The following is a 19,644-nucleotide window of genomic DNA, read 5'->3' as shown; positions in this document are numbered from 1 at the left end:
GTAAATTGAGGTGAGCAACTTTTCCAGGAAGAGGGGAAGTAAAGCTGGCTTCAGACATAAGCTGTTAGATCAAGCCACTTCTGAATTTGGGTAGTGAGCTGTCTTTTTGTTTCACATTGCTGCTCTGTCGCTGATGCAACAGTAATACCTTCCCCACCCCCCGCATACTTTGTATTAAGAACAAGGCATGTGGGGAGCATGTGCCTTGTCTTACAACTGATTCCCACTTCCGGGAGGCTTCCGGGAGCATAAACCTGCTTTAATATAAGGTGTGTGATTATCTTCACATGCTGAGGAAGTAGCAGCTTTTAAAACTGCTGCCAACATGGTGTTACCATGTTAGTAAAAGGGTCATGAGCCCTAAATAAATAATAGGACTAGACGTCATGGGGACTTTTGGTTCTATATATATTGCCCGTGCTTATAGGCAAAGAAGAGGCTGGTCTTTCCTTGTCATACTGCTTTGCACATCTAACAGATTGTAGGGATGTGACAGGAGAAGGAGAAGAAGAAGCAGCTGCTTGTAACATATGACAGGGAAAGATGTGGCAGCCATTCTCATGTTTTGGCTTGTTTTCTTCACATTGTTGTTGGTTGCAGGTTGCATTGTTTTTGTTTTGATGTATTTGAGTGATGGTTGTCTTTATGGTAAATGGTATGTGTGTATTTTCCTTGGTTAAAACCCCTATGCACAAGGCTGAGTTAAGGTGGAGCTTTTACCTAGAATTCCTCTTGAACAATCTAACCCCATGCATTAAAAGTGGGGATTATTTTACACACACCCCAGATGTTTTGGACTGCAGATTCCATCACAGAGTGCATCTATATTGTAGAAAGAATGCAGTTTGATACCACTTTAGCTGCCATGGCTCAATCCTACAGAATCTTAGGAATCATAGGCGCGTTACAGACGGGCCTAAGAGGTGCCGTCCTTGCTTTGCGATTACGCACGAGGGGTGGCGCTTCCGGACGCGCCTTGCCCCTCACGCGTAACCGATACGTCAAGATAGTGGCGTCCTATACAGATGGACGCCGCCATCTTGATGTAGCGGGCGCTCTGCGTCTGCACGTCCAAACCCGGAAGAGACATCGCGAGTGCACACCTTGGCACTTGCGATGTCTCTTCCGGGTTGCCGGAAGGCGCGCGATTTTCGCGCTCCTTTTTTGCAGCGCGGAGGAGTCACGTGGTTTGGCTGCTGAGGCTCCTCCACGCTGCAACCGGCAGCGGCCTGAGACCGCCCCTTTTGGGCGGTCTGTAACGGGCCATAGTTTTGTGAGGCACTGGCACTTGGCAAAGAAGTCTAGACCTTGTAAAACCACAAATCCTAGGATCCCATTGGATGGAGCTACAGCACTTAGTGGTGTCAAACTGCATTGTTTGTATACTGTAGATTCATCCACAGTCACTATAGCCAATACAGTGGGTCCTTGTTATCCAATGAGGTTTGGTTCCAGGACCCCCCATGGATAACAACATCCATGGATGCTCAAGTCCCATTAAATATAATGGCATAGAAAAATGGTTTCCCTTATATAAAAAGTTAAATCAAGGTTTGCTATTTGGAATTCATAATTTTTTAAAAATATTTTCACTGTATGGATGCTTGAATCTGTGGATAAGAAATCCCAGACTGTACTGAGAGATCAAATAGCTGCAATCTGAAAAAACTTGAAGAACCAAGGACTAAAACAAAATGTAGGTATCTGACTAATATCTCCAGTTGTTTTTCCCTCCTGTTTGGTTTGTAACATCTTGCCTGATGAAGAAGCCCATGGATCTTCAAAAGCTTGCAGCAAGTATTTTGTGCATTTCGCTTGGCCAATAAAGGTATCACTGATGGGTTTTTGTTTGGATTTGTGAAATGGCCAACACAGCTAACCTTACATGGTTTCACAATCTAGTGGTTTGAGAGATGTTGTAGCATCTTTGAGACTAACTGAAAGTGGCAGCATGAGCTTTCCTAGGCTTCAGTCTACTTCCTCAGATGCATCTTTCTTTCAGTTGACTCAAAGGTGCTACAACATCTCTCCACATAATGTAATGATTCTACAGACTAACAGACTAACACGGCTGTATCTTTGAATTCATTGTGGTTTAAGAGTGAGTGGCTGCAGCACTGGCCTTTAACCACTGCGCCACCAGGCCCCCCAAACTGAGCTCTTTAAGAGACTTTGGACTTCAGCTCCCAGAATCCCAGGCTATTGGCCAGCGTGGCTGAGGCTTCTGGGAAATGAAGTCCAAAATCACTTAACGGCCACAGTTCGGGGCTTATTTCTGCAGTGTGTTTTGAACCATGGTCTCCCAGAGGCCAAGTTCAAAGAACCGTTATTCCACACTGCAAATTCCAGCCGCCTTGGGTCCTTTCTGAGAGAAAGGCGGCATACAAAGGGGGGAAAAACAGTCGTCTCCCAAATTGTGCTCTTTAAGGGATTTTGGGTTTCAGCTCCCAGAATCCCAGGCTATTGGCCAACGTGGCTGAGGCTTCTGGGAAATGAAGTCCAAAATCACTTAAAGAGCACACTTTGGGGACGACCGTTGAACTGTGGCCTGTAAGAGATTTTGGACTTCATCTCCCAGAATCCTACACTCTTGGGCAACATGGCTGAGGCTTCTGGGAGCTGAAGTCCAGAATCTCTTACAGGCCACAGTTTGGGGACCATTCTCTCTCTGACAAGAAAAGGGCGGAACTTTCGAGCGCAGCCTTTGGTTTCCGGCCGGAAGTCCAAGCGGAGGGACCGGAAGCCCGAGCGAGGGAGCGTTGCCAGGCGATGGCGGCCACCGGCGGCGGCGGGGTCTTCCCTTTTCGGGACGCCCGCTGGGACCCGGACCCGACGCTGGAGGCCCTGCCGGGAGTGCGCTTCCCATCCCCGGCGCCTTTGGTGCTGGACAACGGCTCCTTCCAGCTGCGGCTGGGCTGGGCCTCTTCGGACGCCTCGGTGCCCGGGGAGCCTCTGCTGCGCTTCCGCTCGCTGGTGGCCCGGAGCCGAGGCGCCCGAGGAGGGGCCGGGCCCGAGACCCAGGTGGGCAACGACCTGGGCAGCCCCGAGCCCCTCCGCTGGCTCCTCCGCTCGCCCTTCGACCGCAACGTCCCCGTCCAGATGGAGCTGCAGGAGCTGCTCTTCGACCACGGCTTCCAGCGCCTCGGACTCGCCTCGCAGCAGGTGGGCCAGGATGGGGCGGGCAGGGCTGCGTCCGCACGGGAGGAATAACCCGGTTTGGCAGCGCTTTGGCTCCTTGCTCCTCGTGTGTTTGACTCTGCCTCACTCCCACCTTCGTTTAGGGCCGCGTCGACCATCCAATTGTGGTGACAGAAGCCGTCTGCAACCCGCTCTATTCGAGGCAAATGATGTCGGAGCTGCTCTTTGAATGCTACCAAGTGCCAAAGGCCTCTTACGGCGTGGACAGCCTCTTCAGCTTCCGCCACAACCAGAGGCAAGGCTGGCCCAGCAGCGGCCTCGTCCTCTCCTCCGGGTATCAGTGCACCCACATCCTGCCAGTCCTGGATGGCAGGTGAGTCCGTGGCTATTGTGAGGCTGTGTGGTGTGTTACAGATGGTTTACTAGGCACCCGTGTGTGTGTGTGTGTGTGTGTGTGTGTGTGTAGCCTGGCTGCCATTCTGGGCCTCAGAGAGGATCCATTCAGGTAGCTTTGACGGGTGGGTTATTTCAAATGTTAGAGACGATGCTGCACTGCAGAAATAATCCAGTTTGAGACGGCTTTGACTGCTGTGTCTCAGTGCTAGGGAGTCCTGGGGATTGAACTTCATTCTGGCACCAGAGCTGTCTCTGACAGGGAAGGCTCAATCTCTCAGGAAACTGCAGCTCCTAGAGCTCACTGGCATTGAGCAGTTGGGCAGTTAAAGCGGTCTCAAACTGGATTATTTCTGCAGTGTCTTTGGGACCAGAGCGCAGTAGTAACCCTTCTGGTTTTCTTTGGCCTCTGGGTGGCTTTATTATTGTTGCTAATTACAACAGTGTGCTTTACCCAGTTCCAGGAAATGTTTAAGTGTCAAGCAGATTTGGGCTTCTGGGAGTAGTGAGAAGAAGAAGGAGGAGGCACAGTGTGAGTTAAGGGGAGAAGGGAGAGAGAAAAGGACCCCAAGCGGCTTCTTCCAGGGCAGAAGCAAGGTGGCTAAGCTTTGCGTTAGGTTACAGTGGCAGAAGAGTGTTCAAGACCATTGGAATGGCTGGTTGTGATGCAACGTTCATTCACCGTTGTCCAGGTTGCTTTTGCCTTCAGCTCAGAAAGCTATACTGTGCCCAACTGGATATTAAAGTATTACAGGTTAAATCTCCCTTATCTGGCATTCTGAAACCCAAAATATCCCCAAACCTTTTCATCGGTTGCTGAGATAGTGACACCTTTGCATTCTGATAGTTCAGTGTATGCAAACTTTATTTCATGCACAAACATATTAAAAAATATTGCATAAAATACCTTAAGCATATGTTATATAATGTAAACATAAATGAAATTTGTGTTTAGACGTGGGTCCCATCTCCAAGACAACTCATTATGTACATATTTGCAAATACAGGTATTCCAAAACCCAAAACATTCCTGGTCCCAAGCATTTTGGATAACAGCCATTCAACCTGTACAAGCAAAGGGAAACGCAGTCAAAATTACGATTCTTGAAAGCCTTCATGATTCTTTGTTACTTTCAGTCTCTGATATGAAGAGTCCAATGAACTACCTTTTCCTAAGTCATACACATTCACTTTTGTTTGTTCTTGTCGACTGGTAGGTTGGATGCTAGAAACTGTAAGCGTATAAACATTGGAGGGTGCCAGGCTGCTCTATACCTTCAGCGTCTTCTACAGCTAAAATACCCCGGGCATTTCGCTGCCATCACTCTCAGCCGCGTAGAAGAAATACTTCATGAACACAGCTATGTTGCAGAAGATTACAAAGACGGTAAGCACTGATCTCAGAGGCTGCCAGGCACCTTTATTTTCTATTTCATGTTTGAAATGAGAAATATTAAAGGATGGAACAAATTTTAAAAAATAATGATGAAATTTCATTGCTTTGCATTTCACCATATCACTGTTAGAGATGATTTGGTAGGTTATTGAAATGATACTCCTTATTTAGAAATAGTACAGCATTTTAATCACTTGTTACTGATGAGCATATTGATAGAAATCAGTTAGTTAGTTATTTAATTAATCTAGGTTTGCTTGAAATATATTGACAAGTGTTCATTAGTGTTATCAGATGGGTTCTGAAACAAATACTACACCAGAAATCTGCATTAAATTTATAGGGTTTTTTTAAAAAAAAGAGAGAAATCCAGTTTCACTGAGATCTTATTATATATAGGCTTAGCTTAGTTTGGACAGAATGTAATTATAATTGCTGGTATTGTAGGCTTTCCAAGATAGATATTTTTGGACTGGCCATTACTGAATATGAATTTTAAACAAATTGAGCATCAGTAATCCCATTCTATTAAGAAGGAAATTTAGTTTTATTAAAGCATTAATGAAGTGATGATCAATTTAATGGTGCTTGCCAATGAGGTTTAAATGGGGAGAACATACAACCACCATTCTTTGGCATAAATTACTCAGGAGAGTGTAAGATATGGTGTGCCATGGATTAATGAACTAATATGGTCAAAGTATGGAAAGTAGGGACAGATGCTGTGAAAAGCGAGCCTGCTTCTTATTTATTTAAATAGAAGTCCAACATAAAGGGCAATCGTTTGTAAAGAAAATCCTTTTTAGTGCAAACTTGTTTAACAATTGAATAGTTATCAGTACTGTATTTTATTATGTTTAGTTGTGAACTGTATTTTATACTGTCTCTGTTTTAGACATATATTTATGTTATTTATAAACTGAATTTTAAAAAAATAAAAACAAACAGTAACCTTAACAATAATGGATGTCTAACCTTAGCCGTGACTAAAAATGGGAATTTAATCTGAAAGTAGCTCATCAGATTTGTATTATTCAACGCAACAGATGTGCTAGGCTTGCCCCCAGAATCATTGGGAATACTAACTAATTTGTAAAAGCATGTGTACACTTATAACCAGTAAAGTAGCAAAGCACAATGGGTCCAGTCCAGACAGCTTTAGTTGAGCTTGGTTTCCGCTGAACTCAATGGGACAAATTTAGTTATGGCTTGATTTCAATGGGACCTAAATCCAGCTTGTCTAGAGCCAACTCTTTATGTCAAAGAAGGGCTGAATAGACTGGATTTTGGTCAACAACTGGTTTTGTTAAGACTGTTTCATGGAGATAATAGTTAAGTCTATTTTCTACTGTGTTGCACACTTCCAACAAGTCTCATTGCTGTATGCTTTTTGTATCCTTTCATGATTCTAGATTCTCTCTTGGAGCCGTGTGTTTTTAATCTGAACCAGAAATTGGCTTTTAGTGGTTCTATTAGCTAATATGTATTTTATGGCATAGCCACTTTGGAAGAAAAATCATGAGTATAAACCCTCTCCTTACTACAAGTGGATGGAGAGCTTTCTGTTAAATGCTGTTAAATATTCTCAAATGGCAAATTCTCTTGAAAATATTAGCAATAATAGTGGGCAAAAGAAGTAAGGTATATTTTTTTATCAAGATTATTTCCCCCTTAATTTGCTTAAGTGGATATTTCCAAAAGCATTAATGCGTAGAGGGGGAAAACTCACTGTTGTGCTTTCAAAACACTTGACCAGAAATGCAGAAGTGGAGATCACCTGAATATTATGAAAACAATGTGCATAAGATGCAGCTGCCTTTTTCAAATAAACTCCTGGGGAGCACCCTCACATCTGAAGAGAAGCAGGAGAGGCGGCAACAGCAGCTTCGACGCCTTCAAGAGCTTAATGCTCGCCGGCGAGAGGAAAAACTTCAGCTTGATCAAGAGAGGTTGGACAGACTGCTCTATGTTCAGGTAACTCTGTACAGTGTGTGCGTTGCACTTCTGGTTTATGGGAACCGAACAAAGAAAAGCTGTAGGGAGAATTCTTAGGTTCAAACTACGTGAAAAATTTCCTATATGATCCTGCCAAAGTACTAAGATCTTCAAGGGAGGGGTTTTCTCTTCTGCTACCATCACAAACCCCTCTGATGAGGACATGGGAGAGAGCCTTCTCAGTGGTAGCTCCCATTCTGTTGAATTCTCTTTCATGGAAAGCTAAGCTGGCTCCTTCTCTGCTTTCCTTTCCTGGTAGGAAAATACCTTTTTATTCAAACAAGCTTTTAATGAATAATTGGTTTCAGGGAGCTTTTTATGGGTTGTATGCTTTAAAAAAAACTGTATTGGGGAGAAACCGACGGGCAGGATTGAGGCTGTGGTGAACACACGCTGTGGCCCAATCCGCCTTGAAGCCAGCTGCAAAAAGAAGCAGATAAAATCCATTCTTTTTTGGCCGGCGAAAAGGCAGCATTTTCCACCCTGCCACTGAACTGGTTGCTGAATAATAAGTTAATACGTAAATTCTGTTGGTCCAGTAGATCTGCTGTGGTTTGGATCAATTTGAATTTAGCATTTATGACCCCTAATGATAATAAGATTTGCTTCTAAGACCCATGTTCAAGTGCAGATAAAACAGTCAGATTTATAGCACTTGCAGTCTTTTATACTTTGTGTATAGGAACTGTTGGAAGATGGTCAGATGGATCAGTATCACAAAGCTTTGGTGGAACTTAACATGGACTCTGCTGAGGAACTTCAGTCTTACATCCACAAACTGAGTTTGGTCATTGAACAAACCAAACAGAAAATCCTACAGGCAGAAGCTAGTGTCGAAGTGGATGTTGTCGATAGCAAGCCAGAGGTACCACAATGCTTTTACATTTTTACTTTCAACACATAAGCACAAATGCATGTGAAGCAGTTTCAAGATTTTGTCATAAGGACTGTCCTACCATTGCATGCGGACCTATCTACTGCTGTCTCCTGCTGCTGCTGCATCCTTTGTTTTGCCATCCTTACTTGTGTAATAGAAAAATCAGCTGATAAAGCATGACAGGATTGTAGCCAAAAAGAGGTCGCAGAAAAACAAGAGGGAAGTATCATGTTCACAGGAATCTTGAGGCTTGCAAAAGGTTTCTTTAAAAAAAAGTTAAGAAAATATCTCAAGAGATGCACCCTCCCCTGTAAAAGTAAATAAATAAATAAATATGGAAAATATTTACATGTTGATCCCTGATCTTATTAGCAGACACCCCTTCCCCCCCAAAAAAATTTTTGGAAATTGTGGGAAAATAGTGACATGCTTAGAGTTTAAATTAGAGGTGAGGAAGATCTGCTTATCAGACCTAACCAGTATAGCCAATGGATTCTTGGAGGTGTGGGTCAGCAATATCTTTAGGAGTGCACTTTGTCCATTCCTGGTTAACTGTAATTTGTTTGAAGGAAGTGATGGAAAGATGAAGGCTGTTGAAGTTGAAATATGCTAGCAGACTTTCCCAGCTCCTTTTTGGCTTGCACCATCTTTACCTAACATTTCTTGTTCCCTGTCAAAAAAAACAAAAACAAAAAACAGTTTTTTCATTACCAGACATATTTACTGGTAGTAGTTTGAAATACTAACAGGAAAATTACAAACATGATCCATACGTTTGTGCCAAAGACAAATCATGAATTCCTGTGAACTGTTTGCCCCAGAAACTGAGCAGTCTGAGAAAACTGTTGCTGCTGTGGTTGAACCAGATTGAGAAAGTGTGATCATCTTTCTCTCTCCTGCTGCTGCAGAGCTAGCATAAAACCTGCCCCCCCCCCCCCCTTATCTTTAGTAGAATTGTCACACTAATGAAATTCAGGAAAACCTTTATTTTTCTTTTCTCAATTTTATTGTAACTAGCAAACAGCCATTATGAAAATATATTACAAATATTATTTTTGATCTTTGCTTTCAAGTATAAGGCCAGAGTCAAGAATTTAGCGGTTCTAAAAGCACTTAAATATTTTTGTCATCTGTCTTTTCAATCTTTCGTACTCCTCATTACACCAAGCATTTCCCCAATTGGAGTTACAGGTTTTGGAAGCAGAAACTGTTTTTAAAAAGAAAGGCTTGGGTAAATCTATTTGGCACACTATTTGGCAGATCTTTTCTCCTGGTATGAACCGGCCCAGACTCTGAGATCCTCTGGAGAGGCCCTTCTCTCCATTCCAACACCATCACAAACATGGTTGGTTGGGATGCGAGAGAGGGCCTTCTCGATGGCTGCACCTAGACTCTGGAACTCCTTGCCCATGGAGATCAGAATGGCTCCCTCCTTGATGGCCTTCCACCGGCAGGTGAAGACCTACCTGTTCACACAGGCATTTAAAGAATTGCTATAAGGACAGGCTAGGATGTTGGACCATTTTAAAAATTTGTTACAGTTTTTCCCCCTCTTACTTATAGTTTTATATTTTTAAAATATGTTTTATTCTTTTAATAACTATGTTTTAATACTGTAATAATTTAATTCCTTTTTAATGTACTTTTAAAAATGTTTTTAATTGTACTGTTTTTAATGCTGTGAAGCCCCTCTGAGTGTCAGTCCTGGGAAAAATATAATAAATAAATCCATCAGTTGCTGGAATAGTGAGATAAGTAAACCTGTATCAGTGGCCTGTGTTATCTCACCCCTTAGTTTCATAAATTACCCCAGGTTCAATTTTGATTCCAAGTCTGATTGCAGTACATGATTCTGTTTAATCCTCCTATCTACAGTCAATATCATTTCTTAAGGTTGATGATCATTGCCCACTTCACACTCAACCATAAAGGACTACAACTCTGGAAACTAGGGTTCAATTCTGGGTTTGGCCATGAAATTCACTGGATGACCTTGGGCAAATCACATGCTCTCAGCCTCAGGGAAAGGCAATCCTTGTCTAAGCAAATCTTGCCAAGAAAACACCATGAAAGGTTCACCTTAGGGTCGCTGTAAGTTGGTGACAACTTGAAAACCAATAACAACAACAAGCAGAATAGAAAGGAGGATTGTGTGAGGGCACAAATGAATGTGTGTAGAAGTACATTATATATCACCACATAAGCTAACAAGGATTAATTATCCCTTCCTAACTAACTAATAGCATTATACATCACATTTTCAACTTAGGGTTTTCATAGTAGGTATTGTTGATGGCAAATGTGCATCCTTTTTGCAAGAGGGCAAAGAGGACAATATACTGAAAGTCCATGCATCTTTTAAGAAATTATTTTTGGAGGATACGTTTTACTTGCAGGCAGAAAAATAATAATATGTGCTACTACATTTTCAGATTGTTCTATAGAATATAAAGGAATGGTCTTCCTGTCCTTATTAATCTTATCTTTATGTAACCTTTTACTTTTAAGTTGTGTAAATTTCCTTTTTTTCCATAGTTAAAAATAGCACATTTGGTTTATGGTTGCCAAAGGAAATCCTTGGCTTAAAATCCCAAAGCCTAGCATTATAGCACCAAGTAAAGTAGTTTACTTTGCGTATGAAACCACACTTTATAAATAATATTCTAACATGATGATGCCTTTAACCCACAATGAACTGAGAGGTAATACATATTCCTTCATTTTAGCAGCCTGGTTTTTGTGGCCCTTTGGAGGAATAATAATTACTTTAAAAATACTGCAGTGTGAAAGTAGCAATTTTCCAACAAAAACCCACCATAAAAACAACAACTATTCAGAACATTTATTTAGCCAGCAAATATTTATTTTCCAGGCTCACAACAACATGGTACAGAATAAAATGTTTGATAGCCACAGTTGGTGATTCTGTACATGTACCAAGTTTGAGGCAGCTTGAAAACCTAAATTAATCTTATACATTTTTTAAAAATGTGGAATGATGCCACTTTGGACCATGTAAGTTAGACTGGAAATGTTTCTTTCTTAAGCCAACTCAGTAAGGTATAATAAGTTCAAGTGAACTTGGTGAGAATTTTAAAAATATTTGCCTCTTTTTGGAACTGAATACTATCAACTAGTAGGAAGGGATAATTTATCCTTGTTAGCTTGTGTAGCTTTCCTGTTTACTGGAGTAACCTGTGGTCCATTTTTTCTAAGATTCCTGATTTGGATCCATTGGGCGGTGAACAATCCATAGAAGAAGTGGAAAGCATTAATGAATTTGAGCCTTTATTTGCTGAAGAGCAACCTGAAGCAGAAAAGCCGGTCACTACAGTTCAGGTTTGTCTTTATATGAACATACTTTCAAGGCTACAAAGTATCTATATAGTCACTTAGGGCCAAAACAGCACACCATGGCCCCAGTCATGTGGCAAAATGCCATTCCTTTATGAGCCAGCAAATGGGTGCCCTTTTAGTCGCCGCTGCCGCTTTGAAGCACTCCTACGACGTGCAGTGTATAATTGCCACACTGCCGGAGCATCACAATGCTGCCCGTCATCTGGTCGGGCAGGCGATGTGACACTGGCTTGGGGGTCATGTTGAGGCAGGCATCATTGTAATTTTTAATTGTTTGATTTTTTTTATACTGTTGGAATCCGCTTTGATTCCTTTGTGAAAAAGCAGAATACAAATAAATTTTATTATCATCATCATCTAAATGCCACTCCCCCACGCCACCCCCAAGCTGGTGCTTATTGCCAGTCTGTTTGGGGCCTTAGTCTTCATATTGTTGGATTGCCATTCCCACAATCCCTTCGCATGGCCGTGCTAGCTGCGTCTTCTGTGATCTGAAGGACAGAATATAGGACCCAAGTTTTGAAACCACTGCTTGGGACCATGGGTGGAAACCAGTAGCCCATGGGTCATCTGCAGCCCATAGGGCTTCCTGTCCTTGACCACCCATATTCCCTGGTGCCCTACTTAAAGTTATGGTCTGTTGCTTATTTTGGAGTGAAAGTAGGTGATGCCTAATTGCAGGGAGTGGATGGGGAAGATAAACCTTCTGAATGGTGGCTTTTTGCCAAGTATAATTGCTGGGGTGGGCAATTTTTTTCTGTGTTTGAATCTCATCATGGAGTGATGCATGCACACATAGCAAGAAAGAATGGATGGAACATCCATTTTTTTCAGGATGAGCCACCTATGATGGGTATGCAGCCCTCAGAAAGTTAAGGCACGGGGGATTGTGGCCTTTAGGGTCAAAAAGTCCCTCATCTTTGCTCTAGATGCAGATGGTTTCAGTTGTACATTAGTTGTTGTCATAAGTTGTTTCCAACCTATGGCCATCCTAAGGTGATCTCATCACAGAGTTTTCTGGGGCTGAGTGTGTGACTCACCCAGTAGGTTTCCATAGCCAAGCGGGAATCGAACCATGATCTCCAGAGTAGTAGTCCAGTCCTTAAATCACTACATCACACTGGCACTAAATACAAGTATTTAGTGATATTGTTCCCGCTATACATAAACATTTCATTTATGTATCATAACTGAAGCAGTTAAGTGCCTGAGTGGTCCTTAGAGGAATTCAGAATGGGAAAGATGTACCCCGAAGCATTTGCATGTTGTGTTAATCATGTTTGATACAAATGATGTCTTGCAGAGATTATTTATAATGCACTAAACATTTCTTATTAGAGATATATGTGTGTATGTGCCTCACATTGCCTGTCTACTTAAGGCAATCCCGTGAATTTCTTAGGCAAGGAATACTCAGAGGTAGTGTACAGTTACCTTCTTGTAAACTATAGCCTGCACAACACAAAAAATTAAAAATCATTGTCCCTGCCCCCAAACCTGTGCATGATAGTAGGAAACAAGGAAAACACCAAATAGAAGCAGTTATAATGTTTAATGACAAGATGGAATGGACACTGAGGAAAAGAAAACACTTATGGAAGAGAAAAAGCTAAATGGCTAGCAGTCTCATGTCACCAAAGAAATCTCTCCTCCTGTTGCAGCCATACCAAATGGCTACTAATAGAAAACACTGAAAATGTGAAGTCTTTTTGGATAAGAGCAACACATAGTTTGATCCACATATCCAATATTTTTACAATAAGATCCAAAGTAGAACAGATGTTTTGAAGAGTAGAAAAGCCCTCTTCTGAATCTTTTGGTGTCTTTGCAGCCTGTATTTAACCTGGCGGAATACCATCAACTCTTTCTTGGCACAGAAAGAATCCGAGTTCCTGAAATTCTGTTCCAGCCATCCTTGATTGGAGAAGAGCAGGCTGGGATAGCTGAAACCATGCAGTTTGTCCTGGACAGGTTTGTGTTGAACTGCCAATTGTTTAGGAAGAGACAGAATGCCTTCAAACAATATTTGCTACTACATTTTCAGATTGTTCTATAGAATATAAAGGAATGGTCTTCCTATCCTTATTAAAAAGAGAAAGAGAAAGATTGCATTGCAGCTCACATTTAAAGGAATTTGGAGAAACCATAATTTATATGTTGCATAGGACACTGCATGGTTATACATTTTGTCCACTGCGTTGAGCACAGTGCATAAGGCAGGACACATCCAGAAAAAATATTAAAGAAGTATAGGGAGACAACTTCCATACTAAGCCCTTGTGTCTCTGTGTGAATCCTTATTAAAATGTGTACCACAAAGTGGTAACATTCAGCCATAACACTAAACCATGACCATGGCAGTTGCAGTGAGCCTCAGACTTGTATGCTGTCCAACCTCTTTCAAAAGGAGGAGAGAGAAGAGGTATATGTGCAGCACTGAAGCTATTATATAGCCTACTTTTACATTAGAGTTTTTTTTTCCTCTTAGGACTAGTATATATTAGTTCATCATGTTAGTAGAATTAAATATTTGCTTATATGAGATCAAATTTCAACTAATTGTTTTCAGGTTGGTGAAGTGCTGCTAGGAGCTGGAGATTGTAGTGGCTAATTTTTAAATTTTATTTTTAGGTACCCTAAAGAGCAGCAGGAAAAGCTTGTCCAAAATGTCTTCCTTACTGGTGGCAACATGATGTATCCTGGAATGAAAGCCAGAATACACAAGGAACTGCTTGAAATGAGACCATTCCAATCATCTTTTCAGGTGTCGTATTGGTGTTAGCAAGGCAGTGGCTGCATATTCTATCTAAATATTGTGCATGCCGATATTAGTGGAACATTGTCATATATGCAACGCTGTTGTGAGACTTTTTAATTAATTCGATACACCACCAGAATACAGCCATCTATGGACAGATGTTGAGCTAGTTCAGGTATAATACTAAATTGTAAGGTTTCTCCTTTCTCATTCATGTTTGAGCTTGTGCTTCAGTTTTACTTTCATTGCACCCTGCCATGTCATCCAGGCATTACAAATTGTGGTTAATTTTAACTATAATTGAAACAATCCACCCTCAAAACATGGCTTAAAAACTATAGTTTGATGCTTGCTTATTTCAATAAATATAATTAAGGGCAATCATAGTTTCAGCTTCAGACACCAGTCTAATCTGTGATTAATCTGAAACAAAGATAGGAATAACTTATTTTCCCTGTTAGACAAAGGAGGAAAAGTTATAAGACAGGGTGGGCCAACTGCTGGACTGGAAGAATGCATAGGCTTCCTATGGGAATCTGAAGGATTCCACTCTCCAAGATTTGGCTGTAAAAAAGGCTAAAAGTACAGTGATACCTCTGTTAATGAACTAGACATATTCTTGGGCATTACTTCTTCAACAGCAACTTTGGTAATAGGGGTAGGAATAACATGGAAAACTAGGCATAGATTCCTGCACCCAAAAAAGAGCAGCAAAACTTGTTTCAGCAAATGTTTTATTTGAAGCTAAAAGTATGCACTTGTGACAAGAAACAACTCAAATAAGCCTTTCATAAATGAAGACAAATATTTTGAACCTTCTAGAGGTTACTTGAAAACTTCTTCCAAATGCATCCAGGGATGACTTTTTCTTTCACCAGTCTTCATTTTTCTTATGATTTCTATTTTTGTGGCTAGACCTACAGGCCTATGCTTTTTTAAATATGCTGGGAATAGCTGGTGAAGCAGACTTATCCACCCTCCCTTTTCCTCTCTCTTTTGCTGATTACTCCTGTTCAGCAAGGTATTCTGGAGCTACCTGCTCTTTCCTTGACTGTTGTTTAGAGGGCACACACAGCTACAGTTATACCAGCTACATAGTATCCCATTCTTTCCCAGCTCAAACTTGATTGCATTGTTTACTGCAGCCGTGTTATTGCAACTGAACTCGAAGGACTGGGTTTCTCAGTATCCTCCCAGTGTTGATACTAAAAAATATTACTGCCAGATTTTGGGGGGGTGGGGGTAAGAGGGTACTGGCAGGCATAAAAACCCATCCCAGACTCCCCCGCATATGGGGAAATGAGAGTAACAAGTCCCAGAGGAAATAATGAGGTGGGTACACACCTCATTCCTTCTAATGGGGCTTGCCTTCTACTTGCTCAAAGCCACGGAAGGCAAGCCTGCCTATGAGGAGGGCTGACTGTATTACATTTTTGGACTACAACTCTCAATATCTGTCAGCTAGTATGGCCAGTGGCCAGGCAGCTGGGAAGTTCTGGAAGTTTTAGTACAAGAAAGTAATTTTTCCCTGCTCTGACTAAAATAGTGACAAACATTTGACCTCTGTAGTCAGAGATGGTATGCTGTTGCATAAACCTATTGAGAAGGTGTAGTTCGGGAAAGTTACTGCTTTTCTTCTATTTGCATATAGTACATCTGGTTGGCTTCTATGGGGAAACAAGGTCATGGACTGCATGGATCTTTGGTTTGATCCAGGAAGGCTTTTACATTTTTGAAACTGTAATGACAAATAGGGGTTGGATTTTGTGCTTTTTCTTACTTGTTTAAAACATACTCCTTTGTCCCATTTACCAGCATCCAAAGCAGCTGACATAATCACAATAACAAAAAAAGAAGCCTAGTGTGCACAACTAGTAAAATAAGAAAATTAATAGTAATAATAATATGGTTTATTTTTATACCGCTTTTCCGAGGTGATCAAAGCGGTTCACAGAATCATTTAACACTTACACATCATAAAAACAACCTCACAAAAACCAATAAAAATTGATCAACATGCAATAAAGACAAGCAAGATGGTGGTCGGGAGGAGGGCTTGTCTTCTTAGCAGGCAGAGGCTGTTGTTGCCAGAGCACAAATAAAAACAGTTCATTAAATCCTTCAGAAAATACAAACGTTTATGTTGGCATATAATGTCATCAGACATTTGTTTAGAGAAACTATCTCATAAGAAAGGGACCAGGATAAATGGATACAGGCTTTGACCTAAATCCAGTTGTTAGTCTTAAACTAAAATAGACCACTGAAGCAATAGAATTTACAAAGCTGTTGACTTACCCATTGTTTCAATGTGTCTACTGAAGCTGGTATTAACAATTAGATTTAGTTCTTTATCTCTATCTGTCACTTTGCATAACCCCAGGATGGGACATTTTGAGAAGAAAAGGCTAAGAATAAGATAGTAAGAAACAGGTAATCAGAAATCGTTTTTGAGCTGGTTGTACTACATCAGCTTTACTCTTGTGTTACCATTCTGGTTCTGTTACATCCACTTTCACTACACTGATCAGACCGTGTTTGTTTTGCTGTCATGTAGGTACATCTTGCTTCAAATCCTGTTCTAGATGCATGGTATGGTGCTCGGGAGTGGGCCTTAGAGTACATGAACCATGAAGAAGGCTGGATTACTAGGAAGGATTATGAAGAAAAAGGTGGTGAATACCTTAAGGAACACTGTGCCTCCAATGTCTATGTACCTATTCGTCTCCCAAAGCAGGCTCCAAGAACTGTTGAAACACCAGGATCCACTAAAGCACCAGGAACTGTGACAAACAATGCCTCTGAGCAGGCATAATCTGCAGATTGCCAGGGTATGTAATCTCAAAATAGGAATGGCCCATGTGGAGGATACTGTTTTCCATAGCAGTGAAGCAGCTGCCATTCACAGAACCAAACATGAATTTAGTTAGCTTCAGCATTTTTTGGTGGGCTTGGTGTTCATGGCATCTCAGAAAACATAATCCTTTGATGGAACGACAAAAGTCTTTCTCTAGTTCCTGTATCAAGTCCTGATTGTACTATGTTCATGGTTGCCATGGAATAATTATAGGCTTTACATCAGGATTTGGTGTAAAAAGAGCAAAACAGATATTTCAGAGAAAATGCTCATTGGCCTCATTGAGGCTATCATCTTAATGTGTTTCCTAAACTAAGAAACAAAGTTGTAAAATATATTAGCAATGTAAATAAAAATTTTAATTTTTTATGCCTTTAAATGTCAAAACATTTTGTTTTTAACATACTAGAAAAATCATTCCCAGAAATCTCTCAGGGGGAATGGCCATTGGCCATACATGTTGAAGGCTTGTGGGACTTGTAGTTTAAAATATTTTTTTCCTAAATTCTGGTTTTTCCACATTTAAGTTAAATACCTTGACTGTGTGGTGGAGGCCATTTCAGTACACACATCAGTGACAATGTTAGTCCAGAAGGGGGAGCGTTTGCCCAATGGAAGAGCGCATATTCAAGGAACAACTATTCAGTGAAATTAGGATTTCAGGTTGGTGAGTTTTTAAAAATACCTTGTTATCTAATTTTGCGTTAAAAAAAATTGTTGGACCCCCCCCCCTCCGCCACCAGAATGTCCCGTAGGTAAGGGATCTCATCTATAGGATATTTTTAAAAAGTTGTGTTCCAATAAAGACATCTGTTAGAAGAAGAAGTTTCATGAATGATACAAGTTTATTAAATATAAATAAAGATGGTTGAGATGAACAGTAGCTGAGACAAAAAAATATTTAATTTTAAGGCATCCTACAATAGTGTTAGATTACTAACTGAATACAGCTCTAGTGCAGCTGATGGCTTTGGGCCTCCTGACATGTGCAGTAGTAATAATAATAATAATAATAATAATAATAGGATTTATTTATATACCGCCCAATCACTGGGAATCCGAGCGGTTTATAACAGAGGGGATAATAGACGGTTCGCTGCCCTCAGGCTTACAATCTAAAAGACACGACACAAAAGGAGAAGGGAATGGTGAAGGAGGGAGGGGATCAGGTCCAGCAGTTATTCTCTCCCTCTGAAGCCAGGACCAAGGCAGATGGACTGGAGGGAGGGCTCCAGTACTGCAAACCCCTTGTTTGTTTGCTTTTGCTTATGTTAAGCATGTATGGATTTTATTTTGTCATAATACTACACAGCTTTATTTCTAAATGAATGTGTCCTTGAACACTTGAACTTCACCTCTGTTTAATCAAACTCTCAGTTATACCTGTACATTTAAAAAAAAATAAGTTGGTAATCTTTAAGGCCACGGGGGGAAAGTGGAAAAAGCTATTAGCCCAAATACTGTTCAAGTTTCCATCAGTAAATTACTGGAGTACTACGTCAGTAAAAGCAGAACAGTGCTAGGCACTGATCAAAGATTCCTTTTTGCCATGAAGCTGGAGATCATAAAGATCTATTGTCTACATTCTTTAAAATACATTCCACCCTTAATTTACACGAGGGATCCATTCCGGATTCCCCCACATAAAGCAAATACTGGCTATACTTGAGCCCCTGTGGGACGCGCCACACATTCTCCCCGCGTGGCTTTCAGCATATGCTGAAAGCTGCGTAAAGTGTGCCCTTGTATGACGTGGGTGTACTGTATTCTATATGTGCTGGTGGACTTCATATTGCTGTTGTGTACCTTCAACTTGTTTCTGACTTATGATAACCCTGAAATGAACCTGGCATGGGTTTTTCTTGGTAACATTTGTTCAAAGGGGTTTGCCATTGCCTTCCTCTGAGGTTGAGACAATGAGACTTGTCCAGAGTCGCCCAGGAGTTTCCATCCTGAGCAGGGATTCAAACCCAGAGTCTCCCAGAGTCCTAGTCCAACACTGAAAGCACTACACCACACTGGCTCCCTGACTTCATATAGTCCTTGAAATTTATTAATCATATTTATATTGTCTTTGATAGACCAACAAATTTTTATTAAGATTTAACAAAAAGCTGTTAAAGTTTTAAGAGAGATGCTGCATTCTTTGAGCTTGTGTATAAATTCTATGTAATGTTATTCCTGCACAAATCCATAATATGAAGTCTTACTGGCATTCGGCAGGTAATATGACACCTGACTATTTATGACATGATATACAATGGGAACTTGACATCTTCTGGGCCTTGGTTTCAGGACTTCCCGTGGATACCAAAATCCATGGATGTTCAAATCCCATTAAATGCAGTGGATAGTGAAATAATGTCCCTTATATGAAACGGCAAAATAAAGGTTTGCTTGCTGCAATTTATACATATATTAAAATATTTTCAAGTTGTGGATGCTTAAATCTGTGAGTAAAGAATCTGTGGATATGGAGTGCTGACTATATTGTTTCTGGTTGACTCATACATGGTTGCAATACTGGTTAACTTACTAGTTTTCCAAGATATTGGGGCTCCAGCACAAAACCATGAAGTGGGTGGAATGGTGCTTTTTCCATTGGAGGTGCCAGTGGTATGCCTGTGAAAAGGTCCATGGACACCAATGTGATACTGATGTTAGCCACTGGAAATCGGTGGATTGCAGGACACCACATCATTCTTCTAACATATATCCTGAAAAGAGAGTAATGTTTCCCAACACCTTCTAACAATGTTTTTCTCCTTATCCTCTCACATGTGCAGTTCTGCTAATCTTTTCCCTTTAAAGTAGGGGTGCCATAATTCTCTACTATAAACTGGGACAAAATGTAGGACAGCTGTAGGATAAAA

At 41.0% G+C, this 19,644-nt stretch overlaps 1 protein-coding gene across 1 annotated transcript; it reads left to right on the top strand.

The window, feature by feature from the left end:
• The first annotated feature begins 2,677 nt into the window (after nt 1–2,677).
• On the top strand, nt 2,678–19,601 carry LOC149315748 (actin-related protein 5). Its single transcript, XM_089513989.1, has 9 exons — nt 2,678–3,162; nt 3,282–3,511; nt 4,749–4,918; nt 6,684–6,901; nt 7,605–7,787; nt 11,016–11,138; nt 12,988–13,127; nt 13,788–13,920; nt 16,472–19,601. The coding sequence occupies exons 1-9, from the start codon at nt 2,770–2,772 to the stop codon at nt 16,727–16,729; spliced, it is 1,848 nt and encodes a 615-aa protein (XP_089370115.1). The 5' UTR covers nt 2,678–2,769; the 3' UTR covers nt 16,730–19,601.
• Nucleotides 19,602–19,644: the final 43 nt, after the last annotated feature.

The sequence above is a fragment of the Sceloporus occidentalis genome, unplaced genomic scaffold (assembly GCF_023333645.1).
Source record: "Sceloporus occidentalis isolate IW3139 unplaced genomic scaffold, rSceOcc1.0.p SCAF_3, whole genome shotgun sequence".
Taxonomy (NCBI): domain Eukaryota; kingdom Metazoa; phylum Chordata; class Lepidosauria; order Squamata; family Phrynosomatidae; genus Sceloporus; species Sceloporus occidentalis.
The sequence above is the reverse complement of the archived record's forward strand: the minus strand, read 5'-3'. Positions and strand labels throughout refer to the sequence as shown.